Source organism: Apium graveolens, chromosome 4, assembly GCF_009905375.1.
Source record: "Apium graveolens cultivar Ventura chromosome 4, ASM990537v1, whole genome shotgun sequence".
In the NCBI taxonomy this organism is placed as follows: Eukaryota; Viridiplantae; Streptophyta; class Magnoliopsida; order Apiales; family Apiaceae; genus Apium; species Apium graveolens.
In genome coordinates, this window is record NC_133650.1 from 102,734,349 (window position 1) to 102,760,669 (window position 26,321).

General features: G+C 38.0%; 2 protein-coding genes across 4 annotated transcripts; both read left to right on the top strand.

Annotated features, from left to right (window-relative positions):
- Window positions 1–1,059: 1,059 nt before the first annotated feature.
- LOC141718641 (auxin transport protein BIG) lies at window positions 1,060–21,564 on the top strand. Of its 3 annotated transcripts, none has more exons than XM_074521018.1 (14): window positions 1,060–1,516; window positions 1,602–1,708; window positions 2,699–2,864; window positions 2,949–9,052; window positions 9,792–10,412; window positions 10,523–10,703; window positions 11,628–11,862; window positions 11,944–16,485; window positions 16,562–16,784; window positions 17,285–17,683; window positions 17,844–17,987; window positions 18,559–19,584; window positions 19,963–20,466; window positions 20,602–21,564. In XM_074521018.1, the coding sequence occupies exons 1-14, from the start codon at window positions 1,273–1,275 to the stop codon at window positions 21,415–21,417; spliced, it is 15,312 nt and encodes a 5,103-aa protein (XP_074377119.1). In that variant the 5' UTR covers window positions 1,060–1,272; the 3' UTR covers window positions 21,418–21,564. The 3 variants fall into 3 exon arrangements, with proteins under 3 accessions (XP_074377119.1, XP_074377120.1, XP_074377121.1); XM_074521019.1 differs by having other exon boundaries at window positions 2,952–9,052; XM_074521020.1 differs by having other exon boundaries at window positions 1,602–1,687.
- A 1,371-nt stretch (window positions 21,565–22,935) lies between these two features.
- On the top strand, window positions 22,936–25,929 carry LOC141718644 (rhamnogalacturonan I rhamnosyltransferase 1). Its single transcript, XM_074521022.1, has 8 exons — window positions 22,936–23,239; window positions 23,565–23,632; window positions 23,736–23,824; window positions 23,907–24,072; window positions 24,170–24,459; window positions 24,547–24,751; window positions 24,857–25,014; window positions 25,432–25,929. Exons 1-8 carry the CDS (start codon window positions 22,936–22,938, stop codon window positions 25,676–25,678), a joined length of 1,527 nt encoding a protein of 508 aa, XP_074377123.1. The 3' UTR covers window positions 25,679–25,929.
- Window positions 25,930–26,321: the final 392 nt, after the last annotated feature.

A 26,321-nucleotide genomic window follows, 5' to 3' on the forward strand; every position in this document is an offset into this window, starting at 1 on the left:
AAATAGTTCCGTGTAATCACTTGATTGTCCTCTCAATTTATTAAAAAACTAACGGCACGCGAAGCGGGCATCCATACTAGTAATATATAACTTAGGCATGGTTGTAAAAATCGGTAATTGGTACTAATCAGTTTAGGTACCGATTAGGAATTAATCGGTAAATCGGGGATTAATCGGCGGGATTAATCGGAACAAAAATCGGATATATTTAAATATTTTAATAATATTTAATATATTTACCTTATTTATTATGAAATATATAATTCAAAATTAATTTATAAATATTAATCGGATTTCAAAAAATAGATTGGCCAAATATTTTTTAAGGATTAATCGGGGATTTTTTTAAAAATCGGGGATTTTTAGAACACCGAACTTAGGTAAGTTTTACTCATGTAACCGGTAACTTGTTAATAAGTAAATAAAGTTAGTAAAAGAAATATTAACTTTTTCTAAAATAAATATTTTAAATACAAGAAAATGAGTGGATGGATTCGTTCGATTTGAAATAAACAAAAAAATTAAATGAAAAATATATTGAAATCATTGTTTTAGTTAATGACGCAAATAAAGACACATACAAAGATATTACGCTTTCGTGCGCTAACTTAAATGCTCCGTCTCAAATATCTTAAGTCATTTGTATCACGCTTTCGTGCGCTAACTTAAATGTAAGTATGTCCGAACATAAACTATATTTACTACAATACCGTATTAATAAATGTCAGCACTATTTTTGAATTGAATCCGTTAATTTTTTCATGGTTATGAATGACATGATAGTTCGATTTTGAAGTTGGACACCTTTGTGACAATGATTGTTAATGAAATTACTTAATTTTGAAAATGAATATAATATTAACATAATAAAAATGCTCTGCTCGGTTAATTTTCTTGAAGGAAATAATTCGTTAATCCGGTTATTATATTGGGCATTGATTTTTAATACCAAGTGAGTTCCCGATGTTGTCCTTTTGACGATTAAAAACATAGTCGGCGACAGCGTCACCAAAAAAAATCAAAACATTACTTGGAAATTAAGCAAATGAATTGTTCTCGATTCTCATCTTTAACACACATAAATACACTTTACACTCATTTTCGTCCTCCTTACTAAACCCCTCTCCACGTTAAAATCTTCAACACAACCTATACATACACACACCTGTCTCTATAATTTCTCGATTCTCGAGAGCTACAACAAACTAGCTCTCAATTCACACTCTGTTATGCACTAATTTGATTAAATCGTGCTTTGATTGGTGTATTGTTATGGCCGAGATCGCCGTACTCGTCGAAGCTGTCTTCGGCGACAAGTCACCGGCCGATCTTCACCGGCGAGTCCGGTCCGATTCATCTCTCAAGTTAGGGTTTGAAAAACTGTATTTGATTCTCAAAAGAAGCGTTGAAGTTGATTCAGATGGCAAATTAGGGTTTGAATTGTGGGACCAGTCTCAGATTCAAGCTGTTTCGTCGATCGGTCACGCGATTTATTCGGCGGTTAATTCGGTTTCAGGTATTGTTTGTGTTTTTTGTGGAGTTATCTGATTATGTGTGTTTTGGTACTGAATCTAGTAGTGATTGTGTGTTTGTTTTTGTAGTGGAGCAAGCGGAACCGATAGTAGTTGCGGTGGTTCAGCAATTGGTGGAGTTTGCGTTGTGTTACTTGGAGAAGTCGATTACGAATGTAGATTGTTTGAATTTTCAGGTTTTTTGACTATTAATTTGTTATGCATAGTTTTTAAATGAAGATATATATATTTTTTTAAATTTAAATGTGGAAAAGACAAGGAGCTAACAATAAAATTTTAGTTATACTAGTATTCCACGATAATAATGTTAGATATACTAGTATGCCAGCAATATCTGATACATTTTTGTATGTTAGTTATGTGTTTATGTTCTCGTGTGCGCACGATGGTGCAAGTACATGCGCTTGTATTGTACCTGTTGTAATGATCAGCTTTGAGAAAGTTAAGGCAGTCTTTGTCTTGTTCTGTTGAATTCGTCAACCATTGCTCAAAATAAATGCTCCGTCTGTTTCGGTTTAATGACGACATTTGAGCTTCCGTTTAATTTTATAATTCCTTACGTGTGCCACATACATTTAATTTAAATGACTTATAGACTGAAATTTTGAAGTCTGAAGTGTGTACTAACTTTGTTGGCAAATAAAGAGTAGGTGAAAACGTCAGTGAATCCCACCTGTAGTAACTTTGGAGGATTCTCCATCAATCTAAGCCCTAAAGGTTATTTTGGGCTTTGTTTCTTTGTTCATATTTGTGTTAGTGCTCTATACAGTAGGAAGATGGAAATTCAAGATTTTTTATGAGTCTCCATACGCGGCCTTGATCTGCCTTAGAGTTATTATTGAGTGTTTCCGACCGTTTTCCTAGGTAGTCTGTAAAGCATTTGATGATTTAATAAGTATCAAAAAATAGTTAAATACAATTGATATCAGCATTTCTTTTGGGGAATCAGTTTAAGTATGTTTTTTTGGCGGTTAAACTTTTTGTGGCTAAAGGTGCATGAAAATGTTATCCCTTTCACATTATCTATTTAACACATGATGAAATGAGTTCAGACTTTATATTTGTGTTGGTCCATAGACATGAATTTAATCAGAGTGAACCATCCTACTATCTGCATGCTTGTGCCTGACTATCATTTTTCCCCTTACTACTTGATTCTATGTCAGGATATTATGGTACAAATGTTGGAGATGGCATTGTTAGATGGTATTGATAAAGAGTTAGATTTAATACAGCCTTCCTCTTCAAAAGCTCTCGTAGATTCGTTGGCAATGTTACCTGTAAAAAGTGGCAGTGCTAAATTACAGGACCATAACAAATGTCTACTTCAAGGTAGTAATCTATGTCTTATCATCTTACTTTCCTTTCTAAGCTCTATCAGTTTGCTGATTCTGTGCCTTGCGTCCTTGTTGTAAGAAGGGGGCAGTTGCACGAAGCAAGAGAAGCAAGTGGATCGTCTTCTCTTGACACTAGCTTCTGAGTGTATGCAAATTGAGAAGGCTACTCTAGGTCAAGGCATCTCCAATAATACTATACGTCATGAGTTCAATAAGGTGGTTTCCTTGACTCAGCACTGGGCACTATTTCATTTAGGATGTGTTCAGCGTCTTGTGATGTTCTGCAAAGAAGTGCTTTCACTTCCGGATATTGTTGATGATAAAACTGTTCAATTTAATCTACGAAAAAGATTATCCTGCTTGGCGAGAATTTTTAAATTACTTGGAAGTGTTACTAAAGACGTATTATATGTGGAATATAATTCTGTATTGTTCCAAGGCGTTACGTCAATTATCAGTGTACTTCCCAACTTATTCAATACTGGATTTGAATTTCTTAGCAACAATGCATCCGTGGAGAGTAGTGTTGACGGTCTCATTTTGTCAGTGTTGCAAGAGTTTCTACAGTTTGTTCATATCATCTTCTGTAACAGCAATGTGTTTCGAAACATTCAGGCATTTTTAGTAGCAAGTGTCTTGGACAATCTGGATGCTGATGTATGGAGGTACAATAAGTCTGGTGGTAATCCAATGCCTCCATTGAGTTATTTCCCCCGAATCGCGATTTACATTCTGAAACTTATTGGAGATATCAACCAACAAAATTATCAGGATTTTGAGTTTGAGAACTTGCCTGAAGACGGAAGTGGGGTGTTAATTGCTGACCAGATAGAATCTATTTCATGCGAGATTCGTTCTGAGAAAATTTTCCTGCTAAAGAAGTACTCTGTGCAGGAACTAATGAGAATAATATTCCCCATTTCAAGGCAGTGGCTTGACAATTTAATGCATCTTGCTTTCTTTCTTCATTCAGAAGGAGTCAAGTTGAAGCCAAAACTGGAGCCATCACATCCCAGTGGAACAAAAGTATCTTCCATTCCAGAACCAGAAAATGCTCTTTGCCATGAAGATGAAGCCCTATTTGGGGACCTATTTTCCGAGGGTGGTCGCTCCGTTGGATCTGTGGATGGACATGATCAGCTTGGCTGTGGCCCTAGTTCTGTTTCAAGCATATGTAACATGCCACTGCAAGCTGCTACAGAAGTTTTTAGCTTTCTGAAAAATAATATTTTTTCCCCCAGGTGGCATCCGGCTTTGTACGAAGATGGTTCCAGAAAGCTTACGGATGGTCATATTGACATTCTGCTATCTATTCTTAACTGTCAAGGTTGTTATTCTGAAGATAGAATGACCAATAATGACGCAACAGTAACTGGACAGATGAATGTTAGCCAGATTGATGAACTTTGCTTTGAACTGTTGCACAACTTTCTTACTAGCCATCTTTTGTCTAATTCCTTGGAGGAATACCTTGTTAGGAAAATTTTAAGTGTGGACAACGGTTGCTTTGTTTACAATGATCAGAGCCTTACTTTGCTTGCTCATGCTCTCATCTCTAGAGTTGGTTCAGCTGGAAGTCAGTTGAGAAATAATATTCAGAAGGCTTTTGTTGATTTCATATGTGAAAAAACAAAGACAGTTTGTTCAGGCAGTCCTGAAATCAAGGAAGTTCTTGAATCTCTGCCATCTGTCTTCTACATCGAGGTTCTCCTAATGACGTTCCATTTATCGTCTGAAGATGAGAAGGTGACATCAGCCAAGTGCATATTATCTTCCCTCAGAGGGATTGATGCTCTCCCTTCCGGTTTTAGTAGTGTTCAACTGTCATGCTGGGGTTTATTAGTTTCACGACTGATTCTAATTTTTCGTCATATGATCTACTACCCTCGTGCTTGCCCTGCAACTTTGCTTTCGGAGTTGCGATTCAAGTTGAGAGAAGTTGCATCTTATGGATCACATAATTCCGGGGATGGTGGCAACGACTGGTCACCCTGGACATCAGTTGTGGTGGAAACTGTGATGGCTACCTGTATTAAAGAAAGGCAAGTTGATAGAAGCGTTTTGAAACAACTGATTGATGTTGGGCCACTTTCTGCTTCAGTATGTAGAGACAACAAGGCAGTTGACTGTTTAGGCTTGAAATGGACTGAAATATGTTCGACTTTTGCATGGATTTTGGATTTCTGGAAGGGTGAGAAGGCTACAACAGTGGAAGACCTGATTATTGAGAGATATGTATTTGTTCTCTGCTGGGATACTCCGACGGTAGACTCTAAGCTAGAAGATTTGAATCCTTTTTGGGCTGACCTTCAGAATCCAGAGGCCACAAATATGGAGCATCTGCTCCATTATAGCCATTCCATATTATGCCACTCCAATGTTTTTCCTGAGAGTCTCAACATTTCTGATGTTGTATTATCTTTGCTTCAGCACATAGATTCAGTACAGGTATCAGATAATATCAAGGACCTAAGCTGGGACTTTCTTAGGCATGGGTCATGGCTGGCTCTGGTACTTTCATTACTCAGTACCGGGGTGTTGAGGTATCTTATGATAGGTACTACAGGATCTGAAGGGCTGTTGTTGGAAGAACACACACCTAGTGATGCTGAGTTTCTTATGCTTGCTGAGAGCTCGGTTTCTAGTATGTTTGAAACTGACAGGGTTGGAACCCTAGTGAAAATTTTATCCTCCTTGTTAGAAAGATATATGCAAGTATATGAAAAAGCATTTCTTTCAACTTTCAACAGCAACCACAAATCTAATGATGCATGTTCGACTTTGTTGTTTCATAAGCATGCTGGAATTGATAAGTCTGTGCAGGATGCTCTACTTGAGAAGTTTGAATTAAATTTCTCCGATATAGAGTCTGCTTATGAGCTTTTATCTAAGGTCACTGTAAATATCGACAGAATGGCTCCAGGGAATCGGACGAAGTTATACTGGGAACTCTTGCTGCATGGATTCCCTTGTCACTCTCAAACTTCCAGTGGAACTCTTCTCTCATGCATTCTGAACATTAGAATGATCATTACTGTTCTTGCTGGTCTGCTTGAGATAAAAAATGCTAGAGAAGTCATCTTTGGAGAGACTGAGTTACTACGCCGGATTCTTGAATTTGTCTTCACCATAAAGTTCGACAAAATCTTCGAATCTATTCATGGAAAATGTGACACCATCTATCATAGCTTGGTTGAAGGACTAGAAGGCATTGATTATAGGAGTTTATATGTCATGCGAGATGTTGAAAAATTGTTAAGAAGTGTCAATGCTGGGGAACTTGCATTAAGCAGTGTTTATGAATGCTTAATTACCAAAGCCATAGATACGATGAACAGTCTTCGGAAAGATCACTCGAAGAATGGTCTCTTTAAATTCTTACTCTCTGCAGAAGACACGTCTGAGCAGATAACGGATCTCTGTGGTTCTCATAGTGGAGATTTGTTTGTTCTCTTTGATTCACTTGATAAATGTAACTCTGAATCAGCGAACATAAAGGTTCTCAATTTTTTTGCTGAACTGTTATCTGAAGAGGTCTCTTCAAGTTTGAAACATAAGTTGCAGCAGAGATTTGCGAGCATGGACTTGCTATGCCTGTCAAGGTGGATAGAAATAAGGCTCCTAGGTTCCACGACAGAAGCCACAGCTGGGGTCACGAATCATTTAGGAATTTCACCTTCGCTCAGAGAGGCCACAAGGAATTTTATTGCATGTCTATTGTCTCCATCTTCTGAAATGCAGTCCCAGGAACTACACAATCATTTTTTCGAAGCCTTGCTAATCTCATTGGATTCCGCATTTCTACAATTCGATGTTAATACAGCGAAACCATATTTAGGTTTTGTTGCTCAACTTTCAAGATCAGAAACTTCAATGAAATCTCTTCTACAGAAAACGGTGATGCTTATGGAGAAGATGGCTGGAGATGAACATGTGCTCCAAGGACTGAAGTTCCTTTTTGATTTTTTTGGGACTATTTTAAGTGAGTGCGGGTCTAATAAAAATTGTGTAGAAAAATCTTCTAGAAAGTCTCTGTCTAGCAATAGTTCTGGGGTAGGATCTGTTGCTTCTCGGTCACTTGCTACGAGGAAAAACTCGGACACTTTGCTTTTTTCTTCTAATCAAGAAGGAAATTCAACATCAATTGACTGTGATGCAACATCTGTAGATGAAGATGAGGATGATGGAACATCTGACGGTGATGTGGGTAGCATTGATAAAGATGACGAGGAAGATTCCAATAATGAAAAAACCCTCGCATCAAAAGTTTGCACATTTACATCCAGTGGAAGCAACTTTATGGAGCAACACTGGTATTTTTGTTATACATGTGATTTGACTGTGTCCAAGGGCTGCTGTTCTGTGTGTGCAAAAGTTTGTCACCGTGGTCATCGTGTTGTATACTCCCGCTCTAGTCGCTTTTTCTGTGATTGTGGGGCAGGGGGTGTCAGGGGTAGTAATTGCCAATGCTTGAAGCCTCGAAAATTCACAGGAAGTAATAGTGAAGCCAGTCACGGTGCCAGTAATTTTCAGTCATTTTTACCTTTTCAAGAGGATGGGGATCAGCTTCCTGACAGTGATTCTGATGTTGATGACGATATTTTGGTGGATATAGATAATTCTGTGAAGTTGAATCTTTCAAGAGAGGTTCAAGATGGAATCCCACAGTTACTTGAAGATCTGGATGTTGAGAATCGGTTGCTGAAAATATTCAATTCCCTATTGCCTTCTGTAACTAGCAGAAGAGATTCAAACGTTTCCCGGGACAAAAAAGTGTCACTCGGTACTGATAAGGTGTTGTCTTACAATGGCGATCTTCTCCAGTTGAAAAAGGCATATAAAAGTGGATCATTAGACCTCAAGATAAAAGCTGAATATTCAAATGCCAAGGATCTTAAATCTCACCTAGCAAGTGGTTCCCTTGTCAAATCCTTATTGAGTGTCAGCACTAGAGGTCGTCTTGCTGTTGGAGAAGGTGACAAAGTTGCAATATTTGATGTTGGGCAGCTAATTGGACAAGCCACCACTGCACCTGTTACTGCAGACAAGGCTAATGTTAAGCCCCTTTCAAAAAATTTAGTAAGGTTTGAAATTGTTCATCTTGTTTTTAATCCCTTGGTGGAGAATTATCTTGCTGTGGTGGGTTATGAAGAGTGCCAGGTTCTTACAATAAGTCATCGTGGCGAGGTGGCTGATCGTCTAGCCATTGAACTTGCTTTGCAAGGTGCATATATCAGACGTGTAGACTGGGTTCCGGGATCTCAGGTGCATCTAATGGTGGTGACCAACAAATTTGTCAAAATTTATGATTTGTCACAGGACAACATCAGTCCGTTACATTATTTCACGTTAAATGATGGCACAATTGTGGATGCAACCCTTGTTTTGGCTTCACAAGGAAGGTTGTTGCTAATTGTGCTATCTGAAGGTGGATGCTTATTCAGGCTGGAAATTACGATGGTAGGAAATGTTGGAGCTAGGCCACTAAAGGAAAAGATTCAGTTGCAGGGAGGAGACATACAAGCAGGAGGCTCATCTTTGTACTATTCGTCAACATTTAAGTTGCTTTTTGTATCCTATCAAGATGGAACCACATTGATAGGTCGATTAGATTCTCACACAACATCTTTGTCTGAGGTATCCTATGTGTATGAGGAGCAGGAAGGAAAGCTTCGAGCTGCTGGACTACATCGTTGGAAAGAGTTGCTAGGTAGTACAGGATTGTTTGTTTGCTTCTCGAGTATAAAATCAAACTCTGTGCTGACAATTTCCATGGGAGAAAATGATATCTGTGCCCAGAACATGCGGCAAGCTGTGGGATCAACCTCACCAGTAGTGGGACTAACTGCTTATAGACCTTTATCAAAAGACAAAATCCACTGTCTTGTTTTACATGATGATGGGAGCCTTCAGATATACTCTCATGTACCTGTCGGGGTTGACACTTCTGCAAGTGCTGTTTCTGATAAAGTAAAAAAGTTAGGCCCAGGCATTCTTAACAATAAAGTTTATGGTAGCTCAAAACCAGAATTTCCACTTGATTTTTTTGAAAAAACAATGTGTATCACGGCTGATGTGAAACTAAGTGGTGATGTCATCAGAAATGGTGATTCAGAGGGAGCCAAGCAAAGCCTGGCTTCTGAGGATGGGTTTCTTGAGAGTCCCAGTCCAACAGGATTTAAGGTATGTGTTGTCTAGTATGGTAGTCGTTCTGTACTATAATATTCTAATCCTGAATAAAAGCTTTTATTTTTGTCTGTATTTTTTGGATCAAATCATAACACATGTTTTTCCATGAATAGTTCTCTCCCACACTTTGTCGGTTTTGAAGTATATTAAAGGTGTAGTGAACTTAAGCAGTTAGAGAGATTGCAAATTCTGTTGTGCAGAAACAGGCGGATCATGCTTTCTAGTTTAATTTTGGTTAGAGAGTGGAAGGGAGAATGCAGTCATTAAAAATATTAAGAGAAGATAATTATGATATTTTACATGGGAGAAACGGCATTCTTTGTTGCCCTTAAGAAAATTACTTCTTCAGAAGAGATTCAGCTAGCAAATTGTGAAGCAGGAAGAAATGAGGATGCAATCATTGAAAACTATGTGAAAAATATCTTGCAGATAGATGATAATGACATGCTTAGATATTTAATGGAGATATACCTGAACTCAGTACAGAGTTGTACATATTACATTCTAACGAAAAAAGCATGCAAAATGGGTTTTCATTTCAATATGGCCAATTAATTCTATCCCGTCTACTATGCACATATTCTGCTATATGTTTGTCTTTGGTAGCATGATACAGCTTATCCAATTTCTTGACTTCATAGAGTGTCTCACAGTTGCATCATTTATTCCTGATAGGCTTTACTGTTGTACACTTTACAGTTGTACATAACTACTTATGGCTTTCTTCTCTCAGGTAACTGTTTCGAACTCAAATCCAGACATAGTCATGGTTGGGGTTCGTGTGCATGTGGGAAACACGTCAGCAAACCACATACCGTCGGATATAAGTATTTTCCAGAGAGTAATTAAATTAGATGAAGGCATGCGTTCATGGTATGACATTCCATTTACAGTTGCAGAATCTCTTCTTGCTGATGAGGAATTTGCAGTTTCTATTGGACCAACATTCAATAGATCTGCTTTGCCTAGAATAGATTCGTTTGAAGTTTATGGCCGGGCTAAGGATGAGTTTGGTTGGAAGGAGAAGATGGACGCAGTACTGGACATGGAAGCCCGTGTTCTTGGGCTTAATTCTTGGGTTGCAGGATCTGGTAAAAAGAGTCGTGATGCCCAATCTTCATCTGTTCAGGAGCAGGTAGTTGCAGATGGCCTTAAGCTTTTGTCTAGATTCTATGCATTGTGTAGGCCGCCAATGGGGTGCTTAGGGGTCGAGGAAATAAAACCTGAACTGAGCAAGCTGAGGTGCAAACAGCTGTTAGAAACCATATTTGAGAGTGATAGGGAGCCTTTGTTGCATGCTGCTGCTTGCCGGGTTCTGCAGACTGTTTTTCCCCAGAGGGAAATGTATTACCAAGTAAGAACTCCATACCATATACCCCTGCAAGAAGTTTCTCTAGATGTGCTTTGGCAGAAGTTTCAATCCCTGTATATCGAAAATGTACTCATAACTACCTTCTTTCACAGGTCAAGGATACCATGCGCCTTTTTGGTGTAGTTAAGTCAACAACAATGCTTTCTTCAAGGCTGGGAGTTGGTGGGACTACAACAGGGTGGATTATTGAAGAGTTCACCGCACAAATGCGTGCAGTCTCTAAAATTGCATTGCATCGTCGATCTAATTTCGCTGATTTCCTTGATATTAATGGTACAGGTTTCGACATATCTAAGTTTGATTTTTTTTTTTCCGTGTTATTAGCTTGGTAAAATGTGGTTTATTCATTTAGCATTTTCACAAACATGACATATGCTTTTCTATTACTTGCTCACTGTTGTAGAGTTTGTTAAAATCTTCGGTTCATTAGTATAGTGATAACTTTGTACAGGTTTTAATTACCGCTCGTTCGCTGGCTGCATTTTGTGGAATTATCATTGTAGCTTATAATTATCTTTATAAATTCTGTACTACTTGATTCTGCCAATTTGGCGGTATTAAACCTCAGCAGTCAGCATAGGGATGATGTCCAAACTAGTAAAATTTCACTGTACAATAAGTTGATGTCGTGGTGTGTACATCATCTATTTGGCCTTGACATCGCTCTTTTTGAAATTATTCTTTGCTTGGACTATCTGTACCCCTGTTTTCCTTTATCAGGTTTTAGTTCAAATGACGGTACCCATAATGTGTTCATTCTGCTTTGCACACAATAGTAATTGTTATTCCAGAAAGCACCCTCTTTGTGGTAGAAATTGTAGAACATCCATTATTAGGAATTTAGTATGTACTTAAAGTTACATATAATTGTATGTGACATGCATGCTATGTCATATTCAGTCCATTCATTTCTCATCCAAATGGGGTCCTGATAAATTTGCAGCCTGCTACTTGTTTTTTTATTGTTATGGTTTTTTTTCAGGTGGGAGTGGTTTGCATAGTTTTTGGAATATTTTGTTTCTTTTTGGGGGAGGGGGGTGTTGAGGGGAAGATTTGTAACTATGAAAATGTAATGGGAAGATGAGGGGGGGATGAGCCTTTGCCACTAGGCTATCTCTGAACCCTCAGATGGTCATGGTCTTTCAGTAGAAAGGCAAAGCGTTAACTGTTTTGTTCTTTTTTTGACACCATTTGTAGGTTCCGAAGTGGTGGACAGGCTTATGCAAGTTTTGTGGGGAATTTTGGATGTTGAGCAGCCAGAAACACAAGCTATGAACAACATTGTTATCTCATCTGTTGAGCTTATCTATTGTTATGCTGAATGTCTGGCTTTGCACGGGAAAGAATCTGGGTTGCAATCTGTTGCGCCTGCTGTTTTGTTATTCAAGAAACTTCTATTTTCTACTAATGAAGCAGTTCAGACTTCTAGCAGGTATTTATATTTTTCAGGTGCTTCCGTTACTCTTACTGTATATCTTAACATCTTTAACTAATATTTTTTGTTTTCCAAAAGCTTGGCTATATCTTCTAGATTGCTCCAAGTTCCATTTCCAAAACAAACCATGTTGCATGCTGATGATACTGTGGAGGGCACAGCTCCCATTGCTGTTCGTTCTGATTCTGCCAGTGCTGCTGGAGGAAATACACAAATCTTGGTCGAGGAAGATTCTATCACTTCCTCTGTTCAGTATTGTTGTGATGGGTGCTCTACTGTTCCTATACTCAGGCGCCGATGGCATTGCAATATTTGTCCCGATTTTGATTTATGTGAGGCATGTTATGAAGTGCTAGACATAGACCGTCTTCCTCCGCCCCATTCCAGAGACCATCCCATGTCTGCAATTCCAATTGAAGTGGAAACTTATGGCAGTGAGGGAAATGAAATTCATTTCTCAACAAATGATGTAACTGACACCACTTTGTTGCCTGTTGCTCGTAATAGCAGCACGCAAAATTCTGCACCATCAATTCATGTCCTAGAACCAAATGTGTCTGGTGACTTTTCAGCTTCAATAGTTGATGCTGTTACCATTTCGGCATCGAAAAGGGCTGTAAATTCTTTGCTCCTTTCGGAGCTCCTGGAACAACTTAAAGGATGGATGGAAACAACATCAGGAGTTCAGGCAATACCTGTAATGCAGCTCTTCTACAGACTATCATCTGCCATTGGTGGACCATTTGTTGATGACTCGAAGCCAGAAAGTTTAGATTTGGAGAAATTAATTAAGTGGTTTTTGAATGAAATTAATACCAGCAGTCCTTTTGCAGCCAAGAGCCGTTCTTCCTTTGGAGAAGTCACTATTCTTGTCTTTATGTTCTTGACATTGATGCTGCGAAACTGGCACCAGCCTGGAAGTGACGGATCGATACCAAAATCAAGTGGAGGAACAGATACCCATGACAAAAATCCTCCGCATATACCAATCTCTACTTCAATTGGGACACCCACAACCTTGTCTGACCAGGAGAAAAGTGGATTCCTCACTCATCTTCTTCGGGCCTGTGGCAGTCTTAGGCAGCAAACTTTCATCAATTATTTAATGGATATTCTGCAACAGTTAGTTCATGTCTTTAAATCACCAGCTATTAGTTATGATGCCTCGCATGGTCCAGGTACTGGTTCAGGATGTGGAGCTTTGTTAACTATCCGAAGGGAGTTACCAGCTGGTAATTTTTCTCCTTTCTTTTCTGATTCATATGCAAAATCACACAGGGCTGATATATTTGCAGACTACCATAGGCTTTTGCTAGAAAATGCTTTTCGATTGGTTTACAGTTTGGTTAGACCAGAAAAACATGACAAGGTTGTAGATAAAGAGAAAGTACACAAGATCCCTTCTGGAAAGGATCTGAAACTAGAAGGATATCAGGATGTACTGTGCAGTTACATAAATAATCCTCATACAACTTTCGTAAGACGGTATGCAAGGAGGCTTTTCCTTCATCTCTGTGGTAGCAAGACACAATATTATAGCATCCGCGACTCTTGGCAATTCTCAAGTGAAGTAAAGAAACTTTATAAACATATACATAAATCTGGCGGGTTCCAGAGTGCCAAATCGTATGAGAGGAGTGTCAAGATAGTGAAGTGTCTATCTACTATGGCAGAAGTAGCTGCTGCAAGGCCCAGGAATTGGCAGAAGTATTGTTTGAGGCATGATGATATCTTATCTTTCCTTCTGAATGGAGTTTTTTATTTCCGGGAGGAGTGTGTGGTTCAGACTCTTAAGCTTCTGAACTTGGCCTTTTATACCGGAAAGAATACCGACTCTTTACATAAAGCTGAAGGAGGTGATGCAGGAACAGGTGCAAACAAGTCAGGGTCTCAGCCAGTTGATTCTAAGAAGAAAAAGAAAGGAGAAGATGGGAATGATTCTGGTTCAGATAAAGCTTATGTGGATGTTGAGCCACTAGTGGATATTTTTACCAGTAAAACTGTTGATCTTTTGAGACCATTTATTGACTACTTCTTACTGGAATGGAATTCAAGCTCTGTACGTGCTGAAGCGAAGTGTGTACTTCATGGGGTGTGGCATCATGCAAGGCAGTCACTGAAGGAGACCATATTACTGGCCCTTTTGCAGAAGGTACAATTTTTGCCAATGTATGGCCAAAATATCATGGAGTATACTGAACTAGTCAATTTCCTGTTGGGAACATTTCCGGACAGTACTGAAAAGCAAAAAAGGTTGGACATTGTAGATCGTTGCTTGACCTTTGATGTGATTAAGTGCATTTTTGAGACTCTGCACTCACAAAATGAGCTCTTAGCTAATCACCCTAATTCTCGTATATACAACACTTTGAGTGGCTTGGTGGAGTTTGATGGGTATTACCTCGAGAGCGAGCCTTGCGTTGCCTGCAGCTCACCCGAGGTACCCTATAGTAGGATGAAGCTGGAAACTTTGAAGTCAGAAACAAAGTTTACTGATAACCGCATCATAGTGAAATGCACAGGTAGCTATACGATTCAGAGTGTGACCATGAATGTTCATGATGCTCGCAAGTCCAAATCGGTAAAGGTTTTGAACCTTTACTACAACAATAGACCTGTGGCAGACTTGTCAGAGTTAAAGAACAATTGGGCTTTGTGGAAGCGTGCTAAGATCTGTCATCTTGCTTTTAATCAGACTGAGCTCAAAGTCGACTTCCCAATTCCAATAACTGCATGCAATTTCATGATTGAGCTGGATTCTTTTTATGAAAATCTCCAGGCTCTATCCCTTGAGCCATTACAGTGTCCAAGGTGTAGTCGTCCAGTAACAGATAGACATGGAATATGTAGTAATTGTCATGAGAATGCCTATCAGTGCAGGCAATGTCGTAACATAAATTATGAGAATCTGGATTCATTTTTGTGCAATGAATGTGGCTATAGCAAGTATGGTCGATTTGAATTTAACTTCATGGCAAAACCAAGTTTCACTTTCGATAACATGGAGAATGACGAGGATATGAAAAGGGGACTGGCTGCTATTGAATCAGAATCTGAAAATGCCCATCGTAGATATCAACAGCTTTTAGGTTTCAAAAAGCCTTTGCTCAAGATTGTGTCGAGCATTGGTGAGACTGAAATGGACTCCCAGCAGAAGGATTCTGTTCAACAAATGATGGTCTCATTGCCCGGACCATCTTGTAAAATAAACCGTAAAATCGCTCTTCTGGGCGTCTTGTATGGTGAAAAATGTAAAGCAGCATTTGATTCAGTCAGCAAAAGTGTACAGACTCTTCAAGGTCTTCGACGAGTGTTGATGAATTACCTGCATCAAAAAAATTCTGATACAACAGTTGCATCAAGATTTGTTGTATCTAGGTCACCTAACAGCTGTTACGGGTGTGCAACTGTTTTTGTTACACAGTGTCTTGAGATGTTGCAAGTTTTATCAAAGCACCAGAATTCTAAAAAACAACTTGTAGCAGCTGGTATTTTGTCAGAGTTGTTTGAGAATAATATTCACCAAGGTCCCAGATCTGCTCGTGTCCAAGCTAGGGCAGCTCTTTGTGCATTTTCTGAGGGTGATATTAATGCAGTGAATGATTTAAATAGCTTAATACAGAAGAAAGTTATTTATTGTCTTGAGCATCATAGGTCTATGGATATTGCAGTGGCCACACGTGAAGAATTGTTGTTGCTTTCAGAGGTATGTTCTGTGCCAGATGAGTTCTGGGAGGCGAGATTAAGAGTTGTATTCCAGATACTATTTTCCTCTATCAAGTTGGGGGCCAAACATCCTGCTATATCTGAGCATGTCATACTCCCATGTCTTAGGATTATATCTCAAGCATGCACTCCTCCAAAATCTGAGACATTGGATAAAGAGCAGCCCACAGTTAAGACGACCTCAGTTCCACAGGATGAGCGCAACTTAAACTTATCTGGATCATTAAGTGGTATTGTCAGTGGAAGTAGATCTGAATCAGAGAAGAATTGGAATGGGTCCCAAAAGGGTCAAGATATTCAGTTATTGAGCTATACAGAATGGGAAAAAGGTGCATCATATCTTGATTTCGTGAGGCGGCAATATAAGGTATCACAGGCAGTCAAAGGTGTTCAGAGGTCTAAGGCACAGAGATATGATTACCTGGCTCTAAAATATGCTCTCAGATGGAAAAGACATTCTCGTAAGACGGGTAAGAATGAAGCAACTTCTTTTGAGTTGGGCGCCTGGGTCACAGAACTTGTGCTGAGTGCTTGTTCTCAGTCTATAAGGTCTGAGATGTGCATGCTTATAAGTTTGCTATCTTCCCAAAGTTCATCAAGGAGGTTTCGACTATTGAACTTAGTAATGTCTTTGTTACCTGCAACTCTTGCTGCTGGTGAAAATGCTGCTGAATATTTTGAATTGCTAACGAAGATGATAGAATCTGAAGATGCACGTTTGTTTTTAACTGTGCGTGGTTATCTTACCACTATTTGCAAGTTAATCACCCAGGAGGTGGGTAATATTGAAGCCCTAGAGAGGAGCCTGCATATCGATATTTCACAGGGATTTATCCTTAACAAACTTATAGAGCTGCTCGGAAATTTTTTAGAGGTTCCTAACATCAGATCTAGGTAATATGCGTCACATTTTGTTTTATTGTTAACTTGTCTTGACATCATCTTATATTCTTATCTTTAATTGTGGCAGGTTCATGAAGGAACAATTGCTCTCTGAAATTCTCGAGTCCCTGATTGTCATTAGGGGATTAATTGTGCAGAAAACAAAGTTAATAAGTGATTGCAATCGACTTCTTAAGGATCTTTTGGACAGCCTTCTGCTGGAGAGTAGTGAGAACAAGCGCCAATTTATTCAGGCCTGCATTAGTGGGCTTCAAATCCACGGGCAGGATAAAAGAGGCCGAACATCTCTGGTATGCAAGAAAGTGCATGTTATTATCTTACCCATATTTATAGTGATACACACCTTAGCTTTCTTACTACCTATATGCCCAAGTTTGAATGGGCTTGAAGCACATTTAATGGTTGTGCTGTATGCAAATTTGGATACTAATTCAATTTGAGAAGTTATAATTTCTAGAGTTTTAGTGGGGAAGCTACTTGTGGGATGTTTTTTACTCCTGTTTCTCTGACTTATCTCTCTTTGTGGAGGTCTATAATCTTGTCCTTCCACTTGCACTGTATCTGGCATCAGCTCAATATTATTATTATTATTATTATTATTATTATTATTATTATTATTATTATTATTATTATTATTATTATTATTATCCAGATCTACAGTATTTTCTAATTGAAATAATTAGTAATGTCATGTTATTTCTGTATGTGTTTGCATGCACAAACTACACGTATTGGATAATTGTGGTAAGAGCAACGGTTCACCCTTACAAAATCATCAACCTTTATGCAGTTCATTCTGGAGCAACTATGCAATCTGATCTGCCCGTCAAAACCAGAGTCCGTGTATCTTTTAATACTGAATAAGGCACACACCCAGGAAGAGTTCATACGAGGATCGATGACCAAGAATCCATATGCCAGTTCTGAGATTGGTCCCTTGATGCGTGATGTTAAAAACAAAATTTGCAACCAGTTGGATCTGTTAGGTCTTGTGGAAGATGACTTTGGCATGGAGTTACTAGTAGCTGGAAATATTATATCTCTTGACTTGAGTGTTGCTCAAGTTTATGAGCAAGTATGGAAAAAGTCAACTAGTCTGTCTTTAAATTCCGTATCTGGCACCCTATCTTCTAATGGTATAACTCCGACCAGAGACTGCCCCCCAATGACAGTAACATACCGCCTTCAGGTATACTTCAACTTCCATTAGTCAACTCTTAAAGTAAAATGTCAATTTAATGAAAATTGTGCTGCCTTGCGATGTGCAGTAATTTTTCCTTATACAGTACATGAATAGTAAATTATGCATATTTCTTATATTTTTTCATCTATGTCATCCAAATGGGCAGGGTTTAGACGGTGAGGCTACTGAACCCATGATTAAAGAGCTAGATGAAGATAGGGAGGAGACTCAAGATCCTGAGGTGGAATTTGCAATAGCTGGGGCAGTTCGGGAGTGCGGAGGCTTAGAAATTCTCTTGGCTATGATTCAGGTGTGTGCTGTCAGTTAGTGTTTTTAAGAATAGTCTGTCATTCATGCTATGATATCCTGGATATTGTTCTTTTATATATTTTTGTTACCCATGTGACCATGTCCCCATTTAATGTTTAAGTTCTGTTTTTGCACACTTATCAGGAAAGAAAAATCTTCAAATATATTCGTCAGTTGCATTCTTCTCCCTCGTGAATATTTGTTGTCCATTTTTACCAAAGTGGAAAATGCCAACTTTAAATGCAGTGAACATTTAGAGAACTTTCAGCATAAAATTGAATTGAGGGTATTATTCTAAAGTTAACATACAAAGTTTAATAATTAATTAATCATATAGATGACATTTAACTTGGAAGTTGGGACATCCTAATAGGAACAGGATATTGTTCAAGGAGAAAGGGATGTAAGAGAGTATTGAATAAGCAGATCCGGCACTTTCTTAGATTTTAGAACATCAGTTTGTGAAATGTGGAATTTGTCATATTTTTGTATAATTGTGTCCTTGATCCTTTGCAGGTTTTTTAAAATATTTTAAAAGATGTATATTTTAATCTAACTTTTTTTTTCTGCAGCTCTTGCGAGATGATCTGAAGTCGAACCAAGAGCAGTTGGTGGTTGTGCTTAATCTTCTCATGTACTGCTGCAAGATAAGGGAAAATAGAAGGTCCTTGTTGAGACTAGGAGCTCTAGGTTTGCTACTAGAGACAGCAAGACGCGCTTTTTCTGTTGATGCCATGGAACCAGCTGAAGGCATCCTTATGATTGTAGAGAGTTTAACCCTAGAGGCAAATGAAAGTGATAATATAGACATTACCCAAAATGCTCTAACAGTCTCTAGTGAAGAAACTGGTTCCGGCGAGCAAGCGAAGAAAATAGTTCTCATGTTCTTAGAGAGGTTATGCCATCCTTTAGGCCTTAAAAAGACAAACAAACAGCAGAGGAACACTGAAATGGTAGCCAGAATTTTACCCTACCTGACTTACGGTGAACGTGCAGCAATGGAAGCACTTGTCCAGTATTTTGATCCCTACTTGCAGAATTGGAGGGAATTTGATCGCCTGCAGAAGCAGCATCAAGATAATGCAAAAGACGAAAGCATTTCTCAGCAAGCAGTCAAACAGAGATTTGCCATTGAGAACTTTGTTAGGGTTTCAGAATCACTTAAAACAAGCTCCTGTGGTGAGAGACTGAAGGATATCATATTGGAGAAGGGGATTACTAGTGTTGCAGTCAGGCATTTGAGGGAAACTTTTGCATTTACAGGGCAGGCTGGCTTTAGATCTAGTAAAGAATGTGCATCAGGTTTGAAACTGCCATCCGTGCCACTTGTGTTGTCTATGCTAAGGGGATTGTCAATGGGTCATTTGGCCACTCAAAGTTGTATTGATGATGGAGAAATCTTGCCTTTGCTCCATGCATTGGAGGGAGTTTCTGGAGAAAATGAGATTGGTGCTAAGGCTGAAAATTTACTGGATACTCTTTCGGACAAGGAAGGAAAAGGCGATGGCTTTTTGGCCGATAAAATTTCTGGGTTGCGGCACGCCACCAAGGATGAAATGAGGCGTCTTGCTCTGAGGAAGAGAGAGCAGCTGCTTCAGGTAATATCTTATTATCCTCTTGTACAATTAGAATTGAAGGATGTAGGTTTTTTGTTGTGTTTTCTTTTTGTCATAATATGTTCAGTATCTGGATCTCTTTTACTGTCTACATAGGTGAATACCTATAATATATATTTTTAATATGCCTGGTATTAAAAACCATCATTTCACAATAACTTCATCCCCTTCATGCACAGTATGTACACGGACTCTATATTTGCTGCAAATTTGATCTAGTTAGGCTTAAGTTTCTCTTGCTCTCTCAATATATTGTCATAATAAGTTATGGGTTGTACTTTTGTCTTTACTTGTAACAGTTTAGTGTCCATTACTTGCAAAATACATTTCATATAATCACTTCTTAATGAAATGAAACAGGGACTTGGGTGGAGGCAAGAATTAGCTTCTGATGGTGGGGAGCGAATTGTTGTTGATCAGCCAGTGCTTGAAGGTCTGGAAGACGTAGAGGAAGAGGAGGACGGGTTGGCGTGCATGGTATGCAGAGAGGGTTATAGTTTGAGACCTACAGACCTGCTAGGTGTTTACACTTATAGTAAACGTGTCAATCTTGGTGTGGGGACTTCGGGAAGTGCTCGAGGGGATTGTGTATACACAACAGTTAGCCATTTCAATATCATACATTATCAGTGTCATCAGGAAGCTAAGAGAGCAGATGCTGCTCTTAGGAATCCAAAGAAAGAATGGGAAGGAGCAGCCCTCAGAAATAACGAGACTCTGTGTAATAATTTGTTTCCGTTGAGAGGTCCATCTGTTCCAGTAACACAATACATGCGATACATTGATCAGTACTGGGACTACCTTAATGCTCTTGGACGTGCTGATGGAAGTCGGCTTCGGTTATTGACTTATGACATTGTCCTGGTAAAGTACTTTGTATATCGATTTGAAAAATAATAGTTGGTATATATGTGTATGTATGCTTGTCTACTAGCAAATGTGTTAATTCCAGACTCTTATGCGGAACAATTATTTATGTGTAAACTTCGTTTCTTGTAGATGCTTGCTCGGTTTGCTACTGGAGCCTCATTTAGTACCGATTGTAGAGGTGGCGGAAAAGAAAGTAACTCAAAATTTCTCCCGTTCATGATTCAAATGGCTCGACACTTGCTTGATCATGACGATTCCCAGCGTCGTACCTTGGCCAATTACATAGCAGCCTATTTATCCTCCTCAACATCAGATGCAAAATCTTCCCTTCCTTCCGTTTCACCTTCTACAGGAACTGAGGAAACTGTACAATTCATGATGGTTAGCTCACTTCTCTCTGAATCATACGAGTCATGGTTGGAGCATCGCCGTGCCTTCTTGCAACGTGGAATATATCATGCTTACATGCAGCGTAGTCATAACCGGCCAACACAGCGCCCATCTAATCTTCCTGGTGTTGTGAGACCAGAGTCCGGAAGTAACAGTGAAAGCGCAACAGGAACTCAAGGCACAAACGAGTTATTGTCAGTTATCCAGCCAATGCTTGTTTACACCGGCTTGATTGAGCAGCTGCAGTTCTTTTTTAAGGTTAAAAAATCGTCAACTTCTGTTAAGGTCCGAGCAGGTCACACGAAGGAACTGGGCGCAGGTGGTGAGAGTGCAAGCATAGAGGGTTGGGAAATCTTGATGAAAGAAAAATTGTTGAATGTAAAGGAAATGCTTGGCTTCTCAAAGGATTTATTGTCTTGGCTCGAGGACATGACTTCGATAACTGATCTGCAGGAGGCATTCGATGTCATTGGTGTTTTATCGGATGTCCTCTCTGGTGGTTTTTCAAAATGTGAAGATTTTGTGTATGCTGCAATTGATTCTGGGAAAAGCTGAATTTACTAAGGTTTTGGGAGCAATGTTGAATGCTGTAAAGAGCCATGTAATCTGTTACAGGAATTATGAAATTATCTTGTATAAAAAATGTACAATTTGACACATTTTTCTAAGGTTATATCAATGCAGCCCTCCCATTTGTGTGTTTTTTTTTTCTATATCTAGGGAGCACGTAAAATGAAGCAAATCGCCCGCTTCTCCTATATCTCGGTGAATCTTGTGGAGGTAAAATTGCAATTTGTATTGCCAGTTACCAGACATACTGTAGTACTTGAAAAGATATTTAGTTTTCTATAATGTGTTTTGATGGATCTTAATTCTTAGCCAATGTGGCAAGACTTGAAAGATATTACTACTTACCTAAGAGTGTTCTTGCTTAGTTCAAAATTTCACAGTTTCTCATTTTTTTGGATGCAGGTGAGATATATATATATATAGTGGATATGTTTTTTTTGGAAACCCTAAAGTGTTTACTTTGTTTCATGGCCATTCAAATGCATTTTTAATTATTTGTTGATAAGAAAAGTGAAATAGCCTTGATTTTGGAATCATAAACTGACATTCAAACTTCAAAGTTGAAGTGAACAATTATTTTTTAAAAAATTGTTTTTATAATTTTTTCAAAGTGAACATGTTTTGAAACAAGAGAGAGTAATAAAAAAAAATAAAAATAGTCTATGAATATATTTCCTACCACTACATTTTTCCATATCAAGATAATTTGGATTTAGGACATTTTTCTTCCAACACATTCTACGAGAAAATCCAAAAACCTGACAATCATGATTCATGAATGCACAAACTCCGAATAAAACGGTTAATTAAATAAGCACTGTAAAAAATACTACCAACACCGACGCCATAATTACAGCTTCTAGCAAAGTTTTACAGTTTTCATACACCAACAGACTAAACAAACCGTCTCTCTCTCTCTCTCTCGTCCCACCCTCTATAATCTCTCTACAAATTTCCAGGCAAAACTCGTCAGAAAACTCTCACAAACTGTTCATCTTCCATTAAATCTCTTCACTCTCCTACATTATACAAAATTTCACCACTCAACTCTCCTTTGTAAGTATAGTTGTTTATTTATTACTTAATGAATAATATTACGTGTATGTAATGTTTGACTTCGTAGATTCGTCTTGAGTCGAGGTAAATGAGTGAGGTATATATGATTTGTTTAATTGGATGAGGCAACTACTCAGGAGTTTCTTTTGTACTATTAAACTAATTTAATTATTGTTTATTCAAATGTGTTTAATTATATATAATAATGTTTGAATTTGTAGATTCATTCTTGATTTCTGCTAAATTTATGATGAATTTAATTGGATCAAGCTACTATTCAGGAGTTCATATTTGTATTTAAATAATATATTTCAAATTATTGAGTTTCTGTATAAGTAGAGTAGAGGACTTGTTGCACATTTATTTTAGCATTGAGACACCAGCGCATTTGATGAATTTTGAGGTGTATGTTTGTTGATTTAAATTCGAGTATTGATTTTTATCGAAATGTGTAAATTAGATGAGAAGAGGGAAGAGAAGGAGGAGAGGAGAATGAGTACGAAGTTTGTGGGTGAATTTCACGAGGAGAGACAGGATTTGATGATTTCTCATGCTCGAACATTACTGTGGATTGTTCGAGGAATCACTACTTTATTGCTTTGGAGCTTTGTTATTCGGTTGTTGACAATGGGTGAGGTTTGGGGTCCGAGATTGTTGAAGACTTGGCCTTCTTGTTTTACTCCTCCAAGTGTTGTTAGTGATCAAGTTGAGTTGTCGTATGTTCGTTCCAAAGTTTATTATCCTCCTAAAAGTAAGTAATATCCTTTGTGTTCTTTTCCATTGAGTGTGTATTGCAGTATGTGCTTAGGGTTGTTGTTTTGATTGTGAAAACTATACTTGGTGTAACTTATACATTGTAATCATTCATTTCGAAAGCTGTCTGGATTGCGTATGGTTCATACCTTTCTGAACTCATTGTTGCAGTCTATGAATTATATTTGTGTATTTGGATGATTGTGCTATGTATGTTGCTATTTGGTTCTCGTGATGATTGCTTTCATGTTTTTTAGTTAGCACCAAGTTTTTGTTGATGGTGTATGTTTTCCTTTGCTTATGACTTAAGTTGCTGGTTGCAGGAGTTTATAAAAATAATGGGTATCTTATGGTTTCTTGCAATGGAGGACTCAATCAAATGCGAGGAGCAGTGAGTTGAAAGTTTTGATTACTGTGATTGCCTCTTTCATGACTTTTATTTGTTTAATGAGTGTAATAAGTCTCTTTATCTGACTATATCGATGTTGTGGCAGATTTGCGACATGGTTTCTATTGCAAGATACCTGAATGTCACACTTATTGTTCCAGAACTGGATAAAAGTTCATTTTGGGCAGATTCAAGGTATGGTATTTGCTTTTGTTATGTTAAAATTCAGCGTCATTCATCATGTAGTAATTTTTGTGAAAAATTCATGACATGGCAGTGAGTTTAAGGACATATTTGATGTTAATCATTTCATTACCTCCTTGAGGAGCGAGGTCCGAATTTTGAAAGAGATACCACCACGGCTAAAGAGAAGAGTCGATCTTGGAATGTTCTACTCATTGCCTCCTGTTAGTTGGTCCGAAATTTCCTACTATCATCATCAGGTTGTTTTGCTATTACACATGCTAGCAATAGTCTTTCTTACTCTTCGCATAACTTTTAGGCAGACCATAAACTAACTATTTTCTGTTATGCAAACAGATCCTTCCTTTATTGAGAAGGTTTAAAGTTGTGCATCTAAATAGAACTGATGCTCGACTTGCAAATAATGGATTGCCAATAGAGATTCAGAAGTTGCGATGCAGAGTTAATTTTAATGCTCTGAGGTTCACACCCCAAATTGAGGAGCTGGGAAGGAAAGTTGTCAGCATTTTAAGGCAAAATGGCCCTTTTGTAGTCCTCCATCTCAGATATGAGATGGATATGTTGGCTTTCTCTGGCTGCAGTCATGGTTGCAACAGTGAGGAGTCCAAAGAACTAGCAAGAATGAGGTACTGTTTGTAGCACACTAAATAACAAATTGCTTCACTATTGTTTATATTTTGCTTTAACTTACATGGTTAAATGTGTATAACCAGATATGCTTATCCATGGTGGAAAGAAAAAGATATAAATTCAGACTTGAAAAGGAAAGAAGGCTTGTGTCCTTTGACACCTGAAGAAACTGCTCTAGTATTAACTGCATTGGGCATCGATCGTGATGTTCAAATTTATATTGCCGCTGGTGAAATTTATGGTGGACAACGAAGAATGGTAAACTTGGCAGCTGCATTCCCCAATTTGGTCAGTGATTATGAGATGCGACTTTCCATAGGCTCTGTTGAAATTTTAATATTATCTTAAGAACTGCACATGATTTGTAAAAGTCTGCTTCAATTCTGTGGACAGGTCAGAAAGGAGAAATTGCTGGATCCTTCAGAATTGGGGTATTTTCAGAATCACTCATCACAAATGGCTGCGCTAGATTATCTTGTTTCCTTGGAGAGTGACATATTTGTACCTACATATGATGGGAATATGGCTAAAGTTGTTGAAGGGCATAGAAGGTATAGTATTTCTAAATTATTTGTTTCTATCTTTAAACTAATTGTTTTAGCTTGTCACACTCTTTTTGTACATCTTCCTTTGTTTGTTAGAAGTGTTTAAGGTGTTTTTTCTAAAGCTTTTGTAAAATTCAAGTTATATATCTTTGCTTAGTCTGAATTGGTGATATGGAAATTGATTCCTTTTTTATTTCACCCAATGAGCATCTAATACCCTTCTATATCATATGTGTGCTGTTAGTAGTATTTTTGTTTTATAATTTGGTCAGTTTTTACTTATCTGATATCTCAATTAGAATGAGGAAATACAAAGCTGCACAATTAGGCATAGTGTTTTACCTCTCAAGCTCAATACGGTCTTTCCTTGCAAAGCACAGTCTCCTACTTTCAGTCATAAGATTCGCATCTAAAATTTTTCAGATATTTGGGATACAAGAAAACTATCTCACTGGACAGGAAGCTTCTAGTTGATCTGGTAGATCATTATCGCGCCGGATCATTAAGCTGGGATGAGTTTGCTATTACAGTGAAGGAAGCCCATGTTGATCGTATGGGAAGCCCTAGAGAGAGACTTGTGATCCCGGAAAGACCTAAAGAAGAAGACTATTTCTATGCCAATCCACACGAGTGTTTGCAACCATTGGTTAAGCCATTTAGATACATATGATCGTTCATGTCAATGAACAAAGTAGTTTTGATATATATATATATATATATACACTGCTTGTGTATAGTCGTAGCCCGTAGGCAAACTATCAGGCTTCGTGGCAACACCACACCAGGCCCTGTCCTGGCAAGATCTTTAAAGCAAATTTTCCATAATTATGTATTATGATTTTCCATAGGTCTCAACATTCAAATTGTTGTACAGAAAAACAATCAGAAAACCAGTTTTAGTTGCAATTTATCATTTATGTATACTTGTCAAGAAGCTTTATGGTGACTCTGGTCCGAGAAAACTAACTACACAGATTCTAACTGTTCGTTGAAAAATTAGAGATTTAGGCCCTGTTCACGTCAATAGTTTTTTGGAAAAATATTATAGGAAAATAAAAAAAAAGTAAAATATGTTCAAGTCTTCAGTTTTCCAAAAAAAAACAAAAAATAGGAAAACAAGGTTTTCTAAATTTTAACTTAATTTTAGAAAACTTTTGAAAACTGATTTTAGATGTTTTCCACAATTTTCCATATAAATTAGAAAATAGTTTTCTAACTTTAGAAAACTAGAAAAGCTTAAATTAAGGAGAGGTTATGTTATGGATTAAAAACTAAGGTATATAACTGCTGTATTTATTACTAAGGAACGTGAG

Excerpts from the sequence above, each read along its gene's own strand:
- LOC141718644 (XM_074521022.1), top strand. The coding sequence starts at position 22,936 with ATGTGTAAATTAGATGAGAAGAGGGAAGAGAAGGAGGAGAGGAGAATG. Across the intron at positions 23,240-23,564 it reads AGTTTATTATCCTCCTAAAA|GAGTTTATAAAAATAATGGG; the intron begins GTAAGTAATATC and ends TGCTGGTTGCAG. Across the intron at positions 24,460-24,546 it reads AAAGAACTAGCAAGAATGAG|ATATGCTTATCCATGGTGGA; the intron begins GTACTGTTTGTA and ends GTGTATAACCAG.
- LOC141718641 (XM_074521018.1), top strand. The coding sequence starts at position 1,273 with ATGGCCGAGATCGCCGTACTCGTCGAAGCTGTCTTCGGCGACAAGTCA. Across the intron at positions 11,863-11,943 it reads GCAGTTCAGACTTCTAGCAG|CTTGGCTATATCTTCTAGAT; the intron begins GTATTTATATTT and ends GTTTTCCAAAAG. Across the intron at positions 20,467-20,601 it reads TGACTTATGACATTGTCCTG|ATGCTTGCTCGGTTTGCTAC; the intron begins GTAAAGTACTTT and ends CGTTTCTTGTAG.